This window comes from Topomyia yanbarensis, chromosome 2, assembly GCF_030247195.1.
Source record: "Topomyia yanbarensis strain Yona2022 chromosome 2, ASM3024719v1, whole genome shotgun sequence".
Classification (NCBI taxonomy): Eukaryota; Metazoa; Arthropoda; class Insecta; order Diptera; family Culicidae; genus Topomyia; species Topomyia yanbarensis.
In genome coordinates, this window is record NC_080671.1 from 196,578,208 (window position 1) to 196,596,754 (window position 18,547).

Sequence of the window (18,547 nt, forward strand, 5' to 3'; positions counted from 1 at the left end):
CTGAACCGCGACAGCGAAGCACCGTTCCATTTTTGCCGCCATCCATCGCTCAGTGTCATTTCTAATCTGGACCCTTGCTCGTCGAGTCCTTTTTTGTCCATGCCACCACTGTCAGAGGTCTCGCCCGTCGTCAATCTACTGAAACGAGTGAAATTCTTGCTGTCTAGCCATCGTGCTGGAATTGCATTTCCGCTTCAATTCGGGATGAGCAGCAAATCCGCAGTCAGGAAACATCAGCGACAGAAAATGATTGATGGTATTTCGCGACAATTAAATCAAATACTTTCAATCTATATTATCCCTTCCGGTTGTTGGGTGCTGTTGGAGTGCACTCGACGAAGGATAGTTTTTATTGGGATACATCGGTTGCAGTGAAATACCAGATGCTATTGATTTTGACATATATAGTTTCATTTTGTAAACACAAATTGAAGTGTTTTCCACCGTTTTTCTTCGTTTTGCATATTTATAATACAGATTTTCTTTGTTCACAGACCATATCAGCAAGTGAAAAACTAGAACTGTTTATAGCTCTACCAATTGAAATTGATAATAATGAAAGACAATGAATCCAATGCGTGGATTCTAGGTTGGGAACAAGAACCGATAAAATTGCAAGTTTACATAGGGTTGCCGCCCCTCCGGGTTTGACCCGAAGACTCCGGTTTTCGGAGCCAATCTCCAGGCCTCCGGGTTTATATCAATTTCTCCAGGTCTTGTGAGACTATGAACTGTTGATCAGAGTGAAAAGCTTCGTTCCTTTGTTAGAACCGAATTTGCGCCCAGCAAAATGCCTGCTTCGCTATAGTTCTCCTGTTAGCTGTGGCAGAGGGCAATCCTTGTTCGGCTTATGCTCCACAGCGAGAGTGGCCTGGGCTTTTGGATTTTTTGGCGATAGCCGGGGAGTTGAAATTACACACATATATGAATCGACAAAATGGTTTACAAACGCGAAAAATTGATAGCCTTATGAGAAAAGCTCAGAACACTGGTGTGCATTATGCATTGCCAAAACAAAGCACTAAACGGTGAATGTGAGCCTATTTTGGTAATTGATACCTTGACGAGTTACAAAAAGACTGCAAGAGTTTGTACTTGTCTCACTTAAATTCAGCAGATAGGTCGGGTTTCAACGTACACTTGTGCTTCTATACAAGCTTATCCCAGGTGAGTAAAAATCTCCGGGTGAAAGCCTCGCCGGAGGTGGCAACCCTAAGTTTACATCTTGGTTTGGAGTACAAGAGGAATAGCGCCACGTGCACGATCGTAGAACAAGCACTGTAAAACAGTGAAAGAATAAACCCAGATCCGAACCAATTCTTAATGTCAGACGGATCAGGTAAGCACACATCCAGCCCGGTTAAGACATAACCATTGCTCATAAGCTTGAATGTGTGATGTGTTGCACATAGGTGAAACATAGTTGGAATTGTAATTATTTCAAAACTGTTGTTGGTGTCGCTGTCTGCACGATTATTATTATGCATGCAATCAACAGCGAACCGGAGCTGGGCGGTATTGCCAGCGGGAATCCCAAATAATGTTTTGAGTTTTCCCAGCAGCCGAAAAATGATCTAACTGGCATGACTGACAGCTTCTTCGCGTTGGAGCTCATGGGATCTCTGCAGTCAAATTATTGCCGTGGGTCGGACAGAGCGTAATTGGTAAATCGATTGCCTTGTACGCTCGATTCCCAACCCCACACATAGGGTTGGAGATTTTTCCAAAAAAAAAAAACTATTCCGAAAAAAGAGGTAGATGACCCCAATGTTAAAACCTCTATAAGACGAATTTCGAGCTAAATCGCATTCAGAATTGGTAGTACCCTCTCAGATTTTAATGAAACTTTCTGTACACGAAAACATTGTCACAAAAAGCCACTTTGCATACTTTGTTTTACCAAAAATTATCTAGACTGTATTTTAAAAAGGGTCAAACTTTTTATACCAATTTTTTTCAAACGCGAAAGTCAAAAAATGATAAATCCTACAAAAATATGTTGAAGGTGTAAATTTAATGAAATTAGTCAAATTTTTGAATAAAAATGTTGAAAAAATTCTTCATCGACTCCTACACTGAAAAAAATTGATTTTAAAAATTTAAAGTCGATTTGCAAAAAAAACATCATTGATAGATAATTATGTTCCCTACCTACCATCAAAAATTGAAGTTGGAAACTTTCAAGGGAAAAAAGTTATTTGAAAAAAACTTTTTCTTGTCCAAACAGAATTTTTTTAAATGTATTTTTATTCAGGGTCCATAGCCCAGAGACTAGTACCCAGAATCCCGAGGATAGAATCCAGACTCCAGATTCCATAGCCCAGAGTCCAGAGTCCCGGGGAGAGAGACCAGAGTCCTGAGTCGCGAGTCCTTAACCTAAAATACTGAGGTGAGTCTAGAGTCTAGAATCCAGAGTTCAGTGTCGAGAACGCAGAGTCCAGAGTCCATACCGCAGCGATCAGAGCCCAGAGTTCCGATGACAGAGCTCAGAGTCCAGAATCCATAGTTCCAAGTGCAGAGTTCAGAGTCCAGAGCGCAGACTTCAGAGCCCAGAGTTCAGAGTTCAGATGCCAGAGCCCAGAGTCCAAAACCTAGAGTCCAGAGCCCAGAAAACAGAGTCTATAATTCTTATCCCAAAATGCTGAGCCCAGAGTCCTCAGCACATAATCCAGAGCCCAGAGCCCCTAACCCAAAATAATGATACCAGAGTATAGAGTCCGCATTCCAGAGCTCAGAGTCCAGAATCCAGAGTTCAGATTCGATAATCCAGAGCTTAGACTCCATAGCCCAGCGACCAGAACCCAGAGTCCGGAGTCCAGAATTCAAAGTCCCGAGTGCAGAGTGCATAGTCCAGAATTTAGAGTCCAGAGTTCACAGCTCAGAGTCCAAAGTCCAGAGCACACAGCTCAAAGACCACAGCCTACAGTCCAGAGTCCATAGCACAGAATCCAGAGAATGTAGAGTCCAGAGTTCAGAGTGCAGACAACAGAGTCGGGAGTCCTGGGTCCAGAGTCCTCAACCCAAATTTCTGTGGCTAGAGTCCAGAGCTTTGAGACCAGAAACCTCAGCCCGAAATACTTAACCCAATATACTGAGGCTAGAGTTCAGACTCCAGAGCACAGAGCCCATAACCCAGAATCCAGAGTCCATAACACAGAATCTCGAGGCGAGAGTCCAGAGTCCAGAATCCAGCGTGAAGAATGCAGCATCCAGAGTTCAAAGACCAGAACCTAGAGCTCAGAGTCCAGAGACGAGAATCCTGAGACCAGAACTGAGAGTCAAAAGACCAGAGTCTTCAACCCGAAATACTGAGCCCAGTGTCCCCAGTTCAGAGCTCAGAGCCCAGGGCACAGAGCCCAGAGACCAGAATCCAGAGTCACGAGGAGAGAGTCCACAGTCCAGAATCCGGGACCCGAGTGCAGAGCCTAAAGTTAAGATTCCAGAGTGAAGAATCAACCCCAGATACTAGAGCCCATGGTTAAGAGTTCAGAGTGCATAGCACAGAAAGTCGAGGCCAGCGCCAAGCGTCCATCATCCAGCGATGGGAGTGAAGAGTCCAGAATCTAAAGTTCAGTGTTCATTGTTCAGAAACCAGAACCAAGAATCCAGAGTCCAGAGGGGAAAGCCAAGAGTCTAGAATCCCGAGTGCAGATTTCAGAGTTCAGAGTCCAGACTTAAAAGTCTAGAGTCTAGAGTTCGGATTCCAGAACTCAGAATCAAGACCCCAGGGACCATAGTTCAGAGTCCAGAACACAGAATATCTAGGCCAGAATATGGTGTCCAGTATCCAGAGTTCACAGTCTAATTTCTAGACTGACTGGGTATTTTCGGAACAGTCTTGACAAGTAGGTGCCAGAAATTTATGTTTGACGCCATGTTGAAATGCAAGATTGCGATTTCCGGGCGTAAATTAATACGATTACACTTCGGATTGTTTATCTTTGTAAAGCACTTAATACTGTTTAATTTTGATTTATACAATTGATCCGTAATGATAATTTTACTAGAACTGCTCTTGACAAACGGTTGTTACTAGACTGTTTTATGTCCTTAGTTTCATAGTACTGTTATATGGTAAAATGAATATTGATGCAGGTAAGGTACAAGTAACCAGAGTAAAATGTCAAACGAATACCAAATTCGTCATTGATACTTTTTGTATGTATCAGGAAACTAGCAGTTGGGAAATTAAATTCTGAGATGATTATGACTTAAGTTTTCGATAAAAATACACTGAAAAAACAGTTTGGACAATGAAAAGTTTTTTAAATAACTTTTTTTTCTTGAAAGTGCCCAACTTGAATTTTTTACGGTAGGTAGGGAACATAATTACCTACCTTGGAACAAAATTTCATCCAAATCAAAAATGGGTTTTTTTTGTAAATCGACTTTAGAAAAAGTTGATCATGAATTTTGTCACGGACCATGTTTAAGGTCTTTTCAAGGGGCTATGTGGTGTTTGAATCCATGAGTATTTGCTCGGGATGAGGGTTAAATATAAGTTAGTTGTGATATGTGACACCACCACATAAATTAAACTGGAGTTAGAATAAAAAACAGACGACCCCCAGCTTACTTACTTACTTACTTACTTTATTTTTTCTAGTATGCGAGTAATCGAATCATTTACCTCGGAAAATCGAAGCCCCGGGTAATCGAGTTTGGCTTGTATTGCAGAAGACACACCCTATTAAAAAGTTTGGCTTAGAATTCTTGCACAAATTATAGCTATACTATTAATACATACCTTTAACTCGTTACCAATATAAATAATAAATGAAAATCAACTCAAAAAACATCCCAGCTTAAAATTCTCAAAAATCGACTAGAGCCATTTACATTTACCATAATAGGATTTCCAATTTTTATGCGAAATCCCCGGAAAATCGAGTCCGACCTGTATTAGCGTTTTTAAATTCATCTGAACAGAAACACGTTGATGTGCTACAAGTTACCCCGTTTGACGCTAAGTATTTAGTTTTGTACTCAGACAGCACATTACAGAAAACCATGATTAGAGACCGCTAAGAAAAGTGACCATATTGACCGCAAAAGCCGCATCCAGTACCTCAAAATCAACAGAACGCACCATAAACGAGGTATCATTTGTGAAACTCGACGGGTTCACTACTCGTAAGCTATAAGCTTTTTTTTATTTATTTATTTATTAACAGATTAAGTCCGAAGTGGCCTGCGCCGTATACAAAAGATTCCTGCATTCCACTCGGTCCATGGCCGCGCGTCGCCAGCCACGCAGTCTGCGAAGGGTCCACAAATCGTCTTCCACCTGGTCGATCCATCGTGCTCGCTGCGCGCCACGTCTTCTTGTACCGGTCGGATTGCAATTGAGAACCGTTTTCACCGGGCTATTGTCCGACATTCTGGCTACGTGCCCGGCCCACCGTAGTCGTCCGATTTTCGCGGTATGACAGACGGGCGGCTCCCCCAACAGCTGATGCAACTCATGGTTCATTCGCCGTCTCCATGTGCCGTCTTCCATCTGCACTCCACCGTAGATGGTACGCAGCCCTTTCCGTTCGAAGACACCAAGTGCGCGTTGGTCCTCCACGAGCATGGTCCAGGTCTCGTGCCCGTAGAGAACTACCGATCTAATCAGCGTCTTGAAGATGGTCAACTTCGTACGACGGCGAACTCTGTTCGACCGAAGTGTCTTGCGGAGGCCAAAGTAAGCACGATTTCCTGCCACGATGCGTCTACGAATCTCTCTGCTGGTATCTCTTTTCGTGAACCTCTTCCTATCATGTACTTTGTCTTCGACGTGTTGATGGCAAGTCCGACGCGCTTGGCTTCTCTTTTCTCTCTAGGGTTCCTCCATCTTCTCAAAGTTTCGTGCAATAATATCAACGTCATCGGCGAAGCCAAGTAGCTGAACGGACTTTGTGTAAATCGTACCACTCGTGTCGATCCCTGCTCTTCTTATTACACCTTCCAGCGCGATGTTGAATAACAGACACGTAAGCTATAAGCGTAAGAAGCTATTAAGAACATCTGATCGCAAGCGTATTTGACAACGGCGAACGAAGGGCTCCAGTAGCAACGGGAACTCGCGCAGTTTGAATTAGAGCCACAATAAAGGATGAGTCGTTAATTGTTGTATCATTGATTGGTAAATCGGCTATAGTTATCGAAATGAAACCAAAAGGTCGTCAAACGGTGCGATAACCTATCTCTCACAAGTTTCCTATCTCATGCATCCACGCGAGTCTAAGTCTATTAATGGCATTGTGTCCTTAGACTGGTGACGTGATAGGTTTCGATCGGACGGAGTTCAGGACAGTTTGGTGGGTTCATGGCACAAAATCCACTGAATTATCCGTATACCACTCCTCTACAATTTTGGAATAGTGGCATGATGCCAAATTAAGCCAAAACAACAGTTTTCAATCGTGCTGCTTTTATAACGATAATAATCGTTTTTGGAGACACTCAGTTTTGTTAATCTCATATTTCGTGGAGCTTTTGGTCACGAATGGTTCACTACGTTTTCCACAAAAGCATATCACCCGCCAAATCAGATATTTCGAAGCGCATTTTATCAACTTCTTCTGTTTGAAACGGTGATCCTTACCAGTAAAATATTCCTATTTCGGCAACTGCTCTTTGATGTTGGTCTCATCATCAATGACGCAGCACCGGTACTCGTTAGTAGTGTCCGTTCCAGGTACCTTAGGATGACCTTTGAAACGGTCGCATGATGTGTATCCATCAGTTTTCCTAAGACTCGATGCGACAACTCTAAAGAGAATTTGGGTTATACATAGATCTAACCTTTCTGCGTATTTTTTTGAGCATATAGTTCTACCATGAGACATCTCTTTCCATGGTCCGTTTGATCGAAGTGCAGCTATTTTTATATGCAGCAGTCGTGCATTCTCTATGTATCCTGCTAGTTTCCATCTAGATGTATGGAGTATTTGATAAAGATCTGGGAACCCTCCAAAGACGTTCTTGGTAATCGCAAATATAGGGAAACGTGGGGAGATTTGACCAAGCGCAGAATTCTATTATTGGCTCCGACGTATTCTATTAGGTTCTTAAAAAAATTTCCAAAAATTTTTCAAAATTACCCTTAAGGTAATTTTAAAACTTTGGAATGAAAAATCCTTTCCTTATAGAGAATATTTCGTAATTAAAAAATTTGCGTTAAATGATGTAATTTTTTATGTAACATTGTATGCACATATTTACGCGACTAATAATTACTTTTAAAGCAATAATACATAATTTTATTCTTTATGAACTAGTGAAATGATTTTACATAAAATTGGAACATTGAAATAGTTATTACTAAAATTTTCACGACATTGAGCTTAATAACTAATGTTGGTGAGACTTGACCAAGATTTTATGGGGATACTTGACCAAGTGGCAATAAGCTGAAGAAAGATAAAAAATTCAGATATTTACTATGCTGTGGAAACTACTGTTAATGTTAATCACGTCACAAAAAAATCCCACTTCAAACTTCTGTATCTTTTAGTACTAGTAATCAAAATAAGCAGTAATATGACTGATTTTGTGACGTGTGAACATGCAATGTAAGCAGTGCAGTTAATCCTTAAAGAAAATGCATTAAAAACAGTCGACATTTATGAAAGGCACCCTTTTATATTTTTGACTGGTACCTGATATAAAAAAAGGTTACAGTACATTTTATGTCATTTTTTTTGCTCTGATTTTTCAAAATTCTCTTGGTCAAGTCTTGCCAGGTTTTGGTCAAGTCTTCTCGCAGTGAAGAAACTTGACCAAAAAAACGAACCCTGAAAAACTTTTATAACTTTTCAAAAATCAAAAGAAAAATTCTGCAAAAAATCATTAATATGCACAATACCTTTGCACATTATTTCTCAATGACTTCAAAAGGATTGAAAACTTTTTTAGAGATTTATGCAGGCTTAGCTGAAAAGCTGGTCTCCCTATCTTCCGCTATTTGCAAATAAATATAAGTGTGATGCTCTGAAGGATGTAAGGGAGCGGAGACTTTCAAAGTTTGCCAATAAATATATGATTTGGCACGCGATCTGCTCATGTGGCAAACGGAGTGCGCCGTTCGTGACCACCGGGACTGTAAACGGGGAGATCCACCTCAAGGAGCGTCTACAGAAGCGACTGGTTGCTCTTTTGAAGCAACACGAGGCCCTCACGATCTAGCTTCGTGCCACTATTGAAATGTTGGCTTGGAAGGGTACGAAGCCAACGGGATGATTTTCGCACCCAAGAAACCCCCTCCCCCTAATGCAGTGTTACTAAGGCCCATCAAGAAATACTGAGCAATTATGAAGCAAGCACTAAGGAAGCATCCCAATGATGTAAAATCTGAGGAACACACGAAGAAAAAGTGGGTTTCCGTACAGAAGAACCTGCAGCCAGTTGTTGTACAGAACCTAATGAGTGGAGTTAAGCGTATGGTGCAAGCGTACGGTTATGGTATTAAGGTTTAATGAAATAAATATGCTGAAAATAGGTTATATTTTATTGTCTGAAAGTTTGAAAAGGATCGGTCTACTAGGTATTTTGTACACCCTTTATTATAGGACTGCAGTAATTTTCAGAATTGAATTGTTTTTTTTCCACTGCCCGACCAGCTACAAATCTAATGGCACGATCAGCTAATCTACTCTGAAACAGTTAATGTATATGCATCATTTTTGTTGCAAGGACACTTTTCGCGTTAACGTGGTTGCTCTGCTTCGACTCGGGCCTCGCTCAACGCGGCGAACGAGGTTCACTGCAAATTGCCCTAATAAAGTCATACAACTTTAGACTACTAAAATCGATAACCGCTGCAGCGTGAAGAAGTTGTACGGTTCGTGCAGCTTATATGCACACTATACCGGATCATCCCATCAAGACTGACGATTCTAGCGTGGTACTGATGGTTTATGTTGATATCATTACGGTAATAACGATGTAAACGTTATATTCAAATCATGTTGAAGCTCTTAAGCTTCGTTTATTTTTCTTTCGTGCTGCACTGCCTGGATGTACATAGGCAGTGGGTGGGCGTACTTGCAGCTGCATTTAAGTCATGCCTGTCTACCGACCTTCCCCCAAAATCCGGACTATTTCAGTATACTCCCGTGTGGGACTTCAACACATGTCGTTCGCTTGCATCGAAAGAAATTTTTCACCAACTCCCTCGGCGCTTTGCCCAGCCTGCTCTGCGAAGTCAGGCTACAACGGTTTCGCGAAAAGCGTTCTTTGAGGCGCTACAGAAAAAAGCCAAAGAAAGCTTTTACACTCTGTCGTACAGTAACTTTTCGCTCCGCTGACTGCTGGAATGGAGTTTTATGTGAAAATCATTAAAAAAGTTAATACGAGCGAAGTTCGTGTGTGCAATTAATTTGTACAATGTACGGACTGAGTTGAGACCTCGCTATTACCTAGTTAGTTATATTAATAATTGTATTTCTGTCTGCATTACTGGTCTAAATTAGTAGTATCAATAGGTGGTACTTTAATTATTTGTTGAATAATGGTCATTAGTACAACAATATTCAAACATTTTAATATAATCTAATTAATTGTAAAAGTAAGAAACAATTACAGCTTATAACCCTCAAAAAGGCACGCGGGTCTTCCAGGCCCGGCTGCTATCGATTTCTTAGTTACAAAGCGTTATGCATTCAGTATGAACTTGAGCATGGTAATTCCATTACCTGACGCTAAAATTCATTGAAAAAGTAAGATATTACGGAAATATCACAAATGGTGTGCTTCCTAGATTCGTATAAACTTTTTACATGCATAAAAAGGTAAGGGGGCCTTGCAGGCCCGCTGGGTATTCCACCATCAACTGTTCATACTGGTGATGCAAATAATATTCGTTTGCATCCAAAAATCAATTTTGATGAATTCATTTCAGTTTTTACAAATGTTTTCCAAGCTTTGACTTACTTATCTTCGATTAAGTTAAAACACATTTAACATATATTTGTGTCGTAATTTTTCTCGCTTAAATGCTTTCCAATGCACCCGGGACTGTGCACGCATACTAGACCGGCAACTTTTTTAAACTTTTTTCGTTAATTTATTAATGTTAATTAGCTCTACAAACCATATGCCACTTATGAACTTTTTCCTATAGCTCTAGTTCACTCACAAAAGTTTTTAAGTTTCTATGGTGAAATATATGGAAAATCGGAATAAAGAAATAAAAATTCCCACAGTTACTCTGCATACCTCAAAACTTCAGGTGGTGTAGATTTTTAATAACGAACAACTTTGTTGAAAGTTGCATAATGATCGGAGGTTACCGGACAAAGTTATTTAACTTTGAAGATTAGAAGAATTTTTGAGAATATCATGTTCTAAGCATTTGCGAAAAAGAGAGGCAGCATTTAACATTATATTACAATATCTTGTACCACAAAGTCGGATCAATTTGCAGTCTTCTGCAATGTTAATCCTTTCTTCTTCATCTGCATCTGAAGATTTTAGGCTACATAAGATGATACTGACATTTTTGTGGCCTGTATGGCAGAATGAAAGTTTTTGCCATACCGTTTTATTACATAGCTTCGAAGCAAGCTAAGGATTCATAGTTTGAGTAAAATAATGTCAATATACTAGCACACGAAGCTATCATCTTAGAGTATTCAGATTTGACAAACTTACACTACTTATAATCGCAAATCAATGCCATAAACAAAGGAAATCCAATAGAAAACGGGGCAAATATCCAATCATGGGCAGTACAGGTTTGAGACATGCGTTTTGAAAAGCAAAATTTCGCTCGGTAATTCTTTTGCTCCTGAGCGAAAACTGTCAAAATTGTAAATTGCCATAATATGTGAAGGAATAAACGTTCTCCAAGGACAAAGTTCTCCATCTTTAGCCTGTGGTAAAACAAGATATTGCTCGACACATTCGAAAAGTGGTAGTTATTTATTTACATATTTTTAGCTTTTGGCTTAACCCAATGCTTACTCTAGCTAATCCCAAGGGTGAGTATTCATCGGGGATTCGTATTTTTATGAGAATTTGACTTTATTACTGTATAGCATAGCAAGTAACTACAAGCGTCAGCTTTAATTTTGAATCCTTTAAAATATTCTGAATCAATCTACTATAGTCCTTTATTTTTTGCTTATATATTGTTTTTTCAGTCTTTTCTACATTATCCAATAAATTCGAATAGAGAAATCATTCTAGCACTCGAAAAGTTTGTATTTCTGAGAAAAATTTATCAATATGCTTTGGATTTTTCATGCTTTTAATGTAAGAAGGTATAAAATTTTACCCGGCCTTAGAGGCCCGGTTTCCCTTTTAGCGTTAGGATTTTAGCTTGCCTTCACAAGGGTTAAGAGCTCTCGAATAGAACATGTTTTCATGTATGTTGTAAAAATATTGATACCTCACCTCATTTTTGCATCATGAGTGATGCTCCAGCAAGCCTGTGTACAGGACACGACCACGGTGACATTAAAAATATAGCTTTTTTATCTATCACACATATCGACACACGTTCTTGTTCACTCGCCTGTTTTCATATGTTACAATTTGCTATATACCCTCCCCATTAAAACATAATTTATTGAAGGTCTTTTAACGGTAATCTATTAATTAATCAAGTATCTCACTAGGTGATTGGCATTATTTGGCTGATCCATCTAGTAAAAATAGGCTGGTCTGTCCAGAAAATATATTCAAAAGAAAAGTTCCATATTGAGAGCTGTGATGAGGAAACCCACGCCCGCCAACGGAAATATACAGATTCTCCATAAATAATGAAATTTCATTTTCCATTTTAAATTTCAATAATGTACTAATGAACTTAAGTAAACAATCTTAAGTGTAAGTATTTCTTGATCGATTAGTGGTGGAAAAATGAAATTATTTGATAAATTACATTGTTATGCAACGTTCGCACTACCAGTTAAAACGGGTTTTTATGCTATCTTGGTGACATTTTTCTTGTTGCTAATTATTAAAACGTGTTATAACTCTGTAGTGTAAACGTTGTATTATTAAACCAATTCTGCAGCGTTTTATGTTATATAGGTGTTTTATGTGGTAATAGGACTGACATAATTATATCTTCAGTACAGCGGTTTGTTTCATAATTTAAAATAGATTTATTTTAAAATTTAAATTAGTATACCCAACCGTATTTGTTGTATACCTTAAAACGCAATTAGAACTGTGTTTTAAATACATAGGGTAGGACAGATATTCTGACTGGTTAAACTGGGAAAACAATTTTAAGTCCAGTAACGCTTAAGACATGGCTTGAATTTGAATCGAAAAAGAACACCCGCTTCAACTGCTGCTGGGACGGTAAGTTCTGTTTTAAAATTTTCCGTTGTGTGCAGTACGAAACAAAAGTGTTTGAAATTAGAAAACAAAAAGTTCTACTGGGAATGTGATTGTTTCCGATGCAATTACACTCAGATTTTTCACGCAGGGGATACAGGCCGTGTAAATGAAAACCGCGTAAATTAAAAACAACGCGTTAATGAAAACCGCGTAAATTTCAAAATCCGCGTAAAAAACCTGAGTGTACTCTCCTATATATAATACTACGCTGCTGAACAGTGCAATAACTACAGAAGCACGTTGTCAGATGCCTTACTGATAAAAAACATATAACCGAAATATGAAACATGAAAACCAATTGGCTCTTTACCCTACGCAGCTACAAAGCGCCGTAAACATGGATTAACAAGTTACAACGCACACGCATGTATAAAAATAAATATATTTTTTTCAAACGCAACACTCTTAAGCAGCACACACCGTATTGAATTAAATCCAAACCACCCCGCCCACCCACTTTGCAAATCATTCTGTGACACCGTGCTGGTACCCGAAAAATCCGCACACGGCCACCGCTGCCGAAAATGCATAGCGTCTACCGTTTATTGTAGTGCCCAGACGCTGCAGCCATGATCTTACCCGTTCGACATAAGAACAAAAACTGATTCAAACGGGTACGCGTCACCTCTATTTATAAACTAACCGTATATGGTTTAGTCACTTAGGTGCGAGTGTGTGCAAATGCCAACGTTACCGAAAATCGATAGCGCTTATTGCATCGCCCGGAGACGATGTTGCTCGTGTGGGATAAGAGCAACAACTGATTTAAACGGACATGCGTTGCTTCTATTTATGACTTTTCGTGTTTCATTGAGCAACTAAGCTGCCCTCTTTTGACGGCTGTGTCTGAGAAATCTGCCTCACGAATGGTATTTTTCCCGTTTTTTGTGAACTTTTTAATTTTACCAATTTCCAAAAGTCTACTTTTATTGGGGAGATATTAAATTATTACCAATATTTAAGTTAGGTGTTTCTGAATCGGTTGGTGTATGAATGATTAAAATCCATCTAGTAATATCGGAGTTATAAGCGTGCAAACCTTACATAGTTTCGTTACATGGGAGATAGTTTAGATTTTAGAATGACACCTAGCCCCAGATAGTGGAGTAAGACATTTTTAATGTCAAAATAATTAAAAACTGTAAAAATGGACATTTATACATAAATTTTCATCCCAATTAGAATTCCTTCGTTCACGGCCTAGTTATAGTTATACTCGAAAAATACGAAAAATATTGGATTTTACTACTGAGTTTAAGGGTATATAACACCTAAGTGATCAAAGACGGGAATATAAATTTTCAAACTCCCTTAGTTGCATCGAAAGGTATCTATAACATGTACCGCCCAAACTTCAGATAAAAACTTATCTTTGTGAACTACGGCGTAGCATTCCATTTATGAGCGTGTGCAGTCGGGGGAATTGATACCGAAGAGGTGATCCGATGAGATATGATTTTTTTTCCTTTGACCAAACAGAGAGACAACAGCTTCTATTTTTTGTTATCCCTAAAACTCGTATGTAGGTTACCTTCCGATAGCGGTGGTCAGCTATCATACACTTATCGAACGAGAAGCTTCATCGGCTCTTCGGAAAAACATTCATCGTGGTTTAGGGGCTTACCGATTACATATATTATAGGAGCCATAAATATGTTACTCACCTTGCACCCACCAGCAGACTGTTGCTGGTGCCATCCCGTAGCACTAGCTTGAAGTAGTCGATTGTCGATTCATTTCCCTGAAACTTTAGGTACTCCTCGTCGACTGGAACAGGGGGAAACAAGAAAGAAAAATAGATACAAATAGATTAGAATTTGTGCGGTCACATAATCGGATTGTGCGGTTGGTTCATTCGCCCATCGATGCTGATTTATTTATCTCATTTACGAAATGGGCAGTCGAGGACGTGGAAAATAAGTTTTTCTTTGTATGTATTATGATAATGGCTCAGTAGAATCGTTTATCGAATCAAATCAATATTGCATATTCTATTGGTCACATATCGTCGCTGTTGTGCTATCTTATGACAAACGCCATTTTGGGGTAAACTGAGTTAGATATGCCACTATACTTGTCTAAAAAATCTCTACAAAGTGGCGTTTACAGAATTTTGACATTCTGCTTAGTTACTGAGATATAGCGAGACACGCGCTGAGACATTTTTAATTTTTTGCTTCAAATGCCTGTGTCTTGGGATTGGCTCAAAATATCTTGATGTATAAGAAGTTTTTATATGTAAAACTATCTGAGAAACACAATCGCATAATCATTTTCAAAACAATAATGCAAGAATCGTGAGAAAAATGCACTTTAAGTTATAAACTGGAAATATAGCATATTTGGCAACACTGTAATAAAAAATAAATATTTTTTCTAGATTCCCTGACTCATTTCCTTCAAAATGCATCTCGTCAATTGTTTATAGACCAAATGAAGCCAAAGATATGAATAAAAGTTAATAATTGATGATTTTTTGTATAGAAAATTTTCCATGCACGATTATGACACGCCATACAAATTTTGTCATCAATACACACCTATGACACGTGCGAGTGCGACTTTTGTTTACATTTATAGTAAAAACTCGCAACATAGTCTTCTGATCTTCGTAATATTTGAGAGATTAATACAGAATAGATAGAAGCATCAATTGTCTTCTTTGAATTGTTTGTACCATTTATAAGTTTCAAGATACTCAATCTTAAACTTTAAAAATCGTTTTTCTCGAAATGTGAAAAATGGCGCTTGTCATAAGATAGCACAACAGCGACGATATTGTTGCTTTGTATAAAGCGGATAAGCAGTGCAATGTAGGATTGATGGAAATTGAATTGACAGAAGGCCATTCAAGCTAAACTAAAATTGACACAGTGGTCGAATTTCTACCTAACGATTCTGATTCCGTAGGCAAAATTATCTGATGAAAATAAGTCAAGCGGAAAACCCCCTTGGCTTTACACTCTGAATGCAAAGCCAGTATCAATAAACATCTGATAAGAGATGAGCGAAATACTTGGTTATTCTACCGGGAAGTGCTCACATACAAACACACGTACAGACTCGCGAAAGATGAATGAGGTCGATTTCAGATCTCGACTGCCTAGAAATAGAATGGGAACAGCTTGGTACCGTTCCAGTGCAAAAAAGTCAGCCATAAACAATGGTTGGTAATTTATCACGAACGATAAAACATGTTTATTTACCGAAAAGCAGGGAATGTGCGAAAGCTGGTGCATTGGTAAACTTTAGGTTCTAGCAAGTGGAATAACAGTTTCAAAATAATATAACAGAAGGATAGGAAATATGTTATAAGAGCGTGTTTATGTACCTAAACTGGCCAAATCCAAACCCGTCAGTCAGCATGTTGATTAATCGATAAGAATTGCAAATTGAATTGGAAATCAGATACCGACTAATTAGTACATATCTGATAGTACATGAAAGTTTGATATATTTCATTTGAAATTGTAAATGCTGAAAGCAGATCCGTAAATATCTGTAGCGACTCCCAGTAAAATGAATAATATCCGAAAATATAATTTGAATTACTTCTCAGGTAAAACAAAGAACTTGATTCACTACCCTTGAAATCTAACCATCAAAAAGAAATAGTAAGATGAATATCAATAGATATTAGTGTGGAATTCATGTGTGTGTCAATGCCAAATAGTGCAAATAAACAATATCCAAAGCAATAAACACGAAAGATATTTTATTAGTTACGGAATTTGCATTGCGACTTTGTATCATCAGAATCCGACACTAACTTAGTGACTGGACTAAACTAGAGCTGGATTGACACTAACACTATTTGTATTTCTGAGCAAACTTCTAGTCCAGTATGATGTTTCGCAAGAAATGGAATTATAATTAAGCCGATGAGAATTAATGAAGTCGAAACTTGGATTGGTTTAGCAAGCCGGTGAAATATGCAATAATATATAAAAAAAATTTAGCACAAGTTTTTGAGCGACTCATATTGTCAATATTTTTTATGGGATTACAACCTTTTTGTGCGAAAAATGTCAAGAAAGTTTGAATTTACGTAAAGGCATAAAGCAATGATTTCATTACATCAAACTTATAATATTTTCGTAGTACATTTTTCAGTCAAATTAACAAGCATAAGTTCATAAAAATGTGTTGATAATTGGTGGAGTTATAACTTTTCCCCCGAAACCCTTTTTATTTAAGAGGTTTGCGATGATCACCAATAGATCAACTAAAATCCCAAAACTCAAAAAATTCCATTAGTATATGAGTATTCCTCGTACCTTAACGATTAGTTTAATAAATAATAATTTTTTTCTGCATTCGGGAATGTTTTCCTAAAAAAATCATTGTTTTAAGCTCTAAAAACTGCAATAAATAATTCTCATTCAACAAAAATTTATTCGTAAAGAAAGGAATCGTTAAGGTACGAGAAATTAATTACGGTGAATTGAAAAAAAATGCCATGATCACAGAAAAATCATTTTTGGAAAAACGACATTTCGAGAAAGTCGAGTTTAAAATTTCAAGTTACCACTGGTTTTGGAAAAAGAGGCGCGCTTGGAAGCGCTGTAAGTTTCGATCTTTATCGCGGATCTCTATAAAAATTTGGGAAAATATTTTCAACGAGTTGTACTTTCAGATACGGTAATAAAAAAATCGATCTTTTGAAAAATAAAAAGGTATGTAAACCCTTAATTCGCTGAAACTGTGAAAGACGAAATATTTTAAAGTAACTTTTGCATATATTTCCAAGCTTTCCTTTGCCGACCGCGTCATAGAAAGGTCGATCGTTCCGGCTCACTCACCACGTGGAATGTAGTTCTACGTATCTACTCCTCGCGCTATTAGATTTAGAAAAGCTCATAGACACAATAGTACTTGTACTCTTTATTGTTACTGAATTTCGTATTTAATATGTACTCATGACAAAAATACCACGAAATGGAAATTCCGAGAATCGCAACTAAGATCCTGTAATCATGAACATAAATCACGCTACCCTGATAGAAAAATCCGATAGCAAACTCATGAATATAATATCACGGTAACTTGATGAGAAATCACAAAAATCGTGAATAAGCTCCTACAATCATGTACATCGTTTAATTGTCGGCTATGTATTCCCAAATTATGAACAAGGATCACAACAAAAACTAAACATGTCCAGGGAAGAACCATAGTAACCCTACCAAACATTCGAATGTAACGCCAGTGCTGTGTAATTTCACGATGGTCTTGGAATTGTGACGGTAAATATTAAGTGACCGCATCACCACACAAATGATCGTTATTTCATTTCAATTTTCCTCGCATAGTGTTTCAGCCAACTATCTTTCACAGAAGCCGTGCGAGAGAGCGCATTGAAACGACAAACACATTGAGTACCATTTATTTTGTATTGGTATGGTAAACGAAATATTATCAGTGTATTGTACTCAGTCAGCATGCGCCACTTTGTTGATTTGTTCTCCTTCTTTCTGTTTCTTTTGTGCAAAGCTATTTGTGTGAAACCGTCTATTTGTTAATACTAACTCGTTGTTTGTAATAAGATGACCATCAAAACCGTATTTATATCGTAAATAAAATGATGGTCAGTTTCAATTCCTCTCAATAATGATTCTAAAGAGTGAGAGATACAGAAGAGAACCGTTTTACTGTTGTCAATTCATTGGAGTGAAAACCGTAACTCAATACGCTTCGCGTACTGTTTTGACTGCTACCCGTTTCATTCTCTTTTGTCTAGCAGGTTTACCATCAGTACCGTGATGGAGCTCAGCACTGTAACGCCTTGTATATAATCGACGCGAATTAGTTTGTTGGAAACACAAATACTTTCATGAATACTAGGTTTACTATTCAAAATTTCAGGAACTTGGCCACGATTTTCGTAAATCGTTCAGTTCACGAAATCGTGATCGTGAATTTACGAATTTATGAACGATTTTTTTCTTTGTGTTTTCCAAGTTATCTTTGAACTGTGCAGCCAACGACGTGGTTCGATATTGTATTGTCCAAGTATGAGTTGTTGTACATTAACGAATCATATGGGAGCAATTCGCACACAGTTCGAGACCGAAAAAAAATACATTTGCGCTCTAGAGGATATGTGTTGGGTGTATGTTTAAAAGATTTTATCAGTGATATAAATACATTTTTTAAACATTGTGAAATTTATTTGGGTCCACAAAAAATAAAAAAAAATGTTTGAAGG

At 38.2% G+C, this 18,547-nt stretch overlaps 1 protein-coding gene across 5 annotated transcripts in view; it reads right to left on the reverse strand.

The window, feature by feature from the left end:
* The window catches only part of LOC131682572 (semaphorin-1A), a 531,458-nt gene that overhangs the window by 170,593 nt on the left and 342,318 nt on the right, over positions 1-18,547 (reverse strand). For all 5 annotated transcript variants that reach the window (XM_058964157.1, XM_058964152.1, XM_058964153.1 and 2 more), the window contains exon 3: positions 14,004-14,106. In XM_058964157.1, coding sequence (XP_058820140.1) covers positions 14,004-14,106 — 103 coding nt within the window. The remainder of the gene's footprint in view (positions 1-14,003; positions 14,107-18,547) is intronic.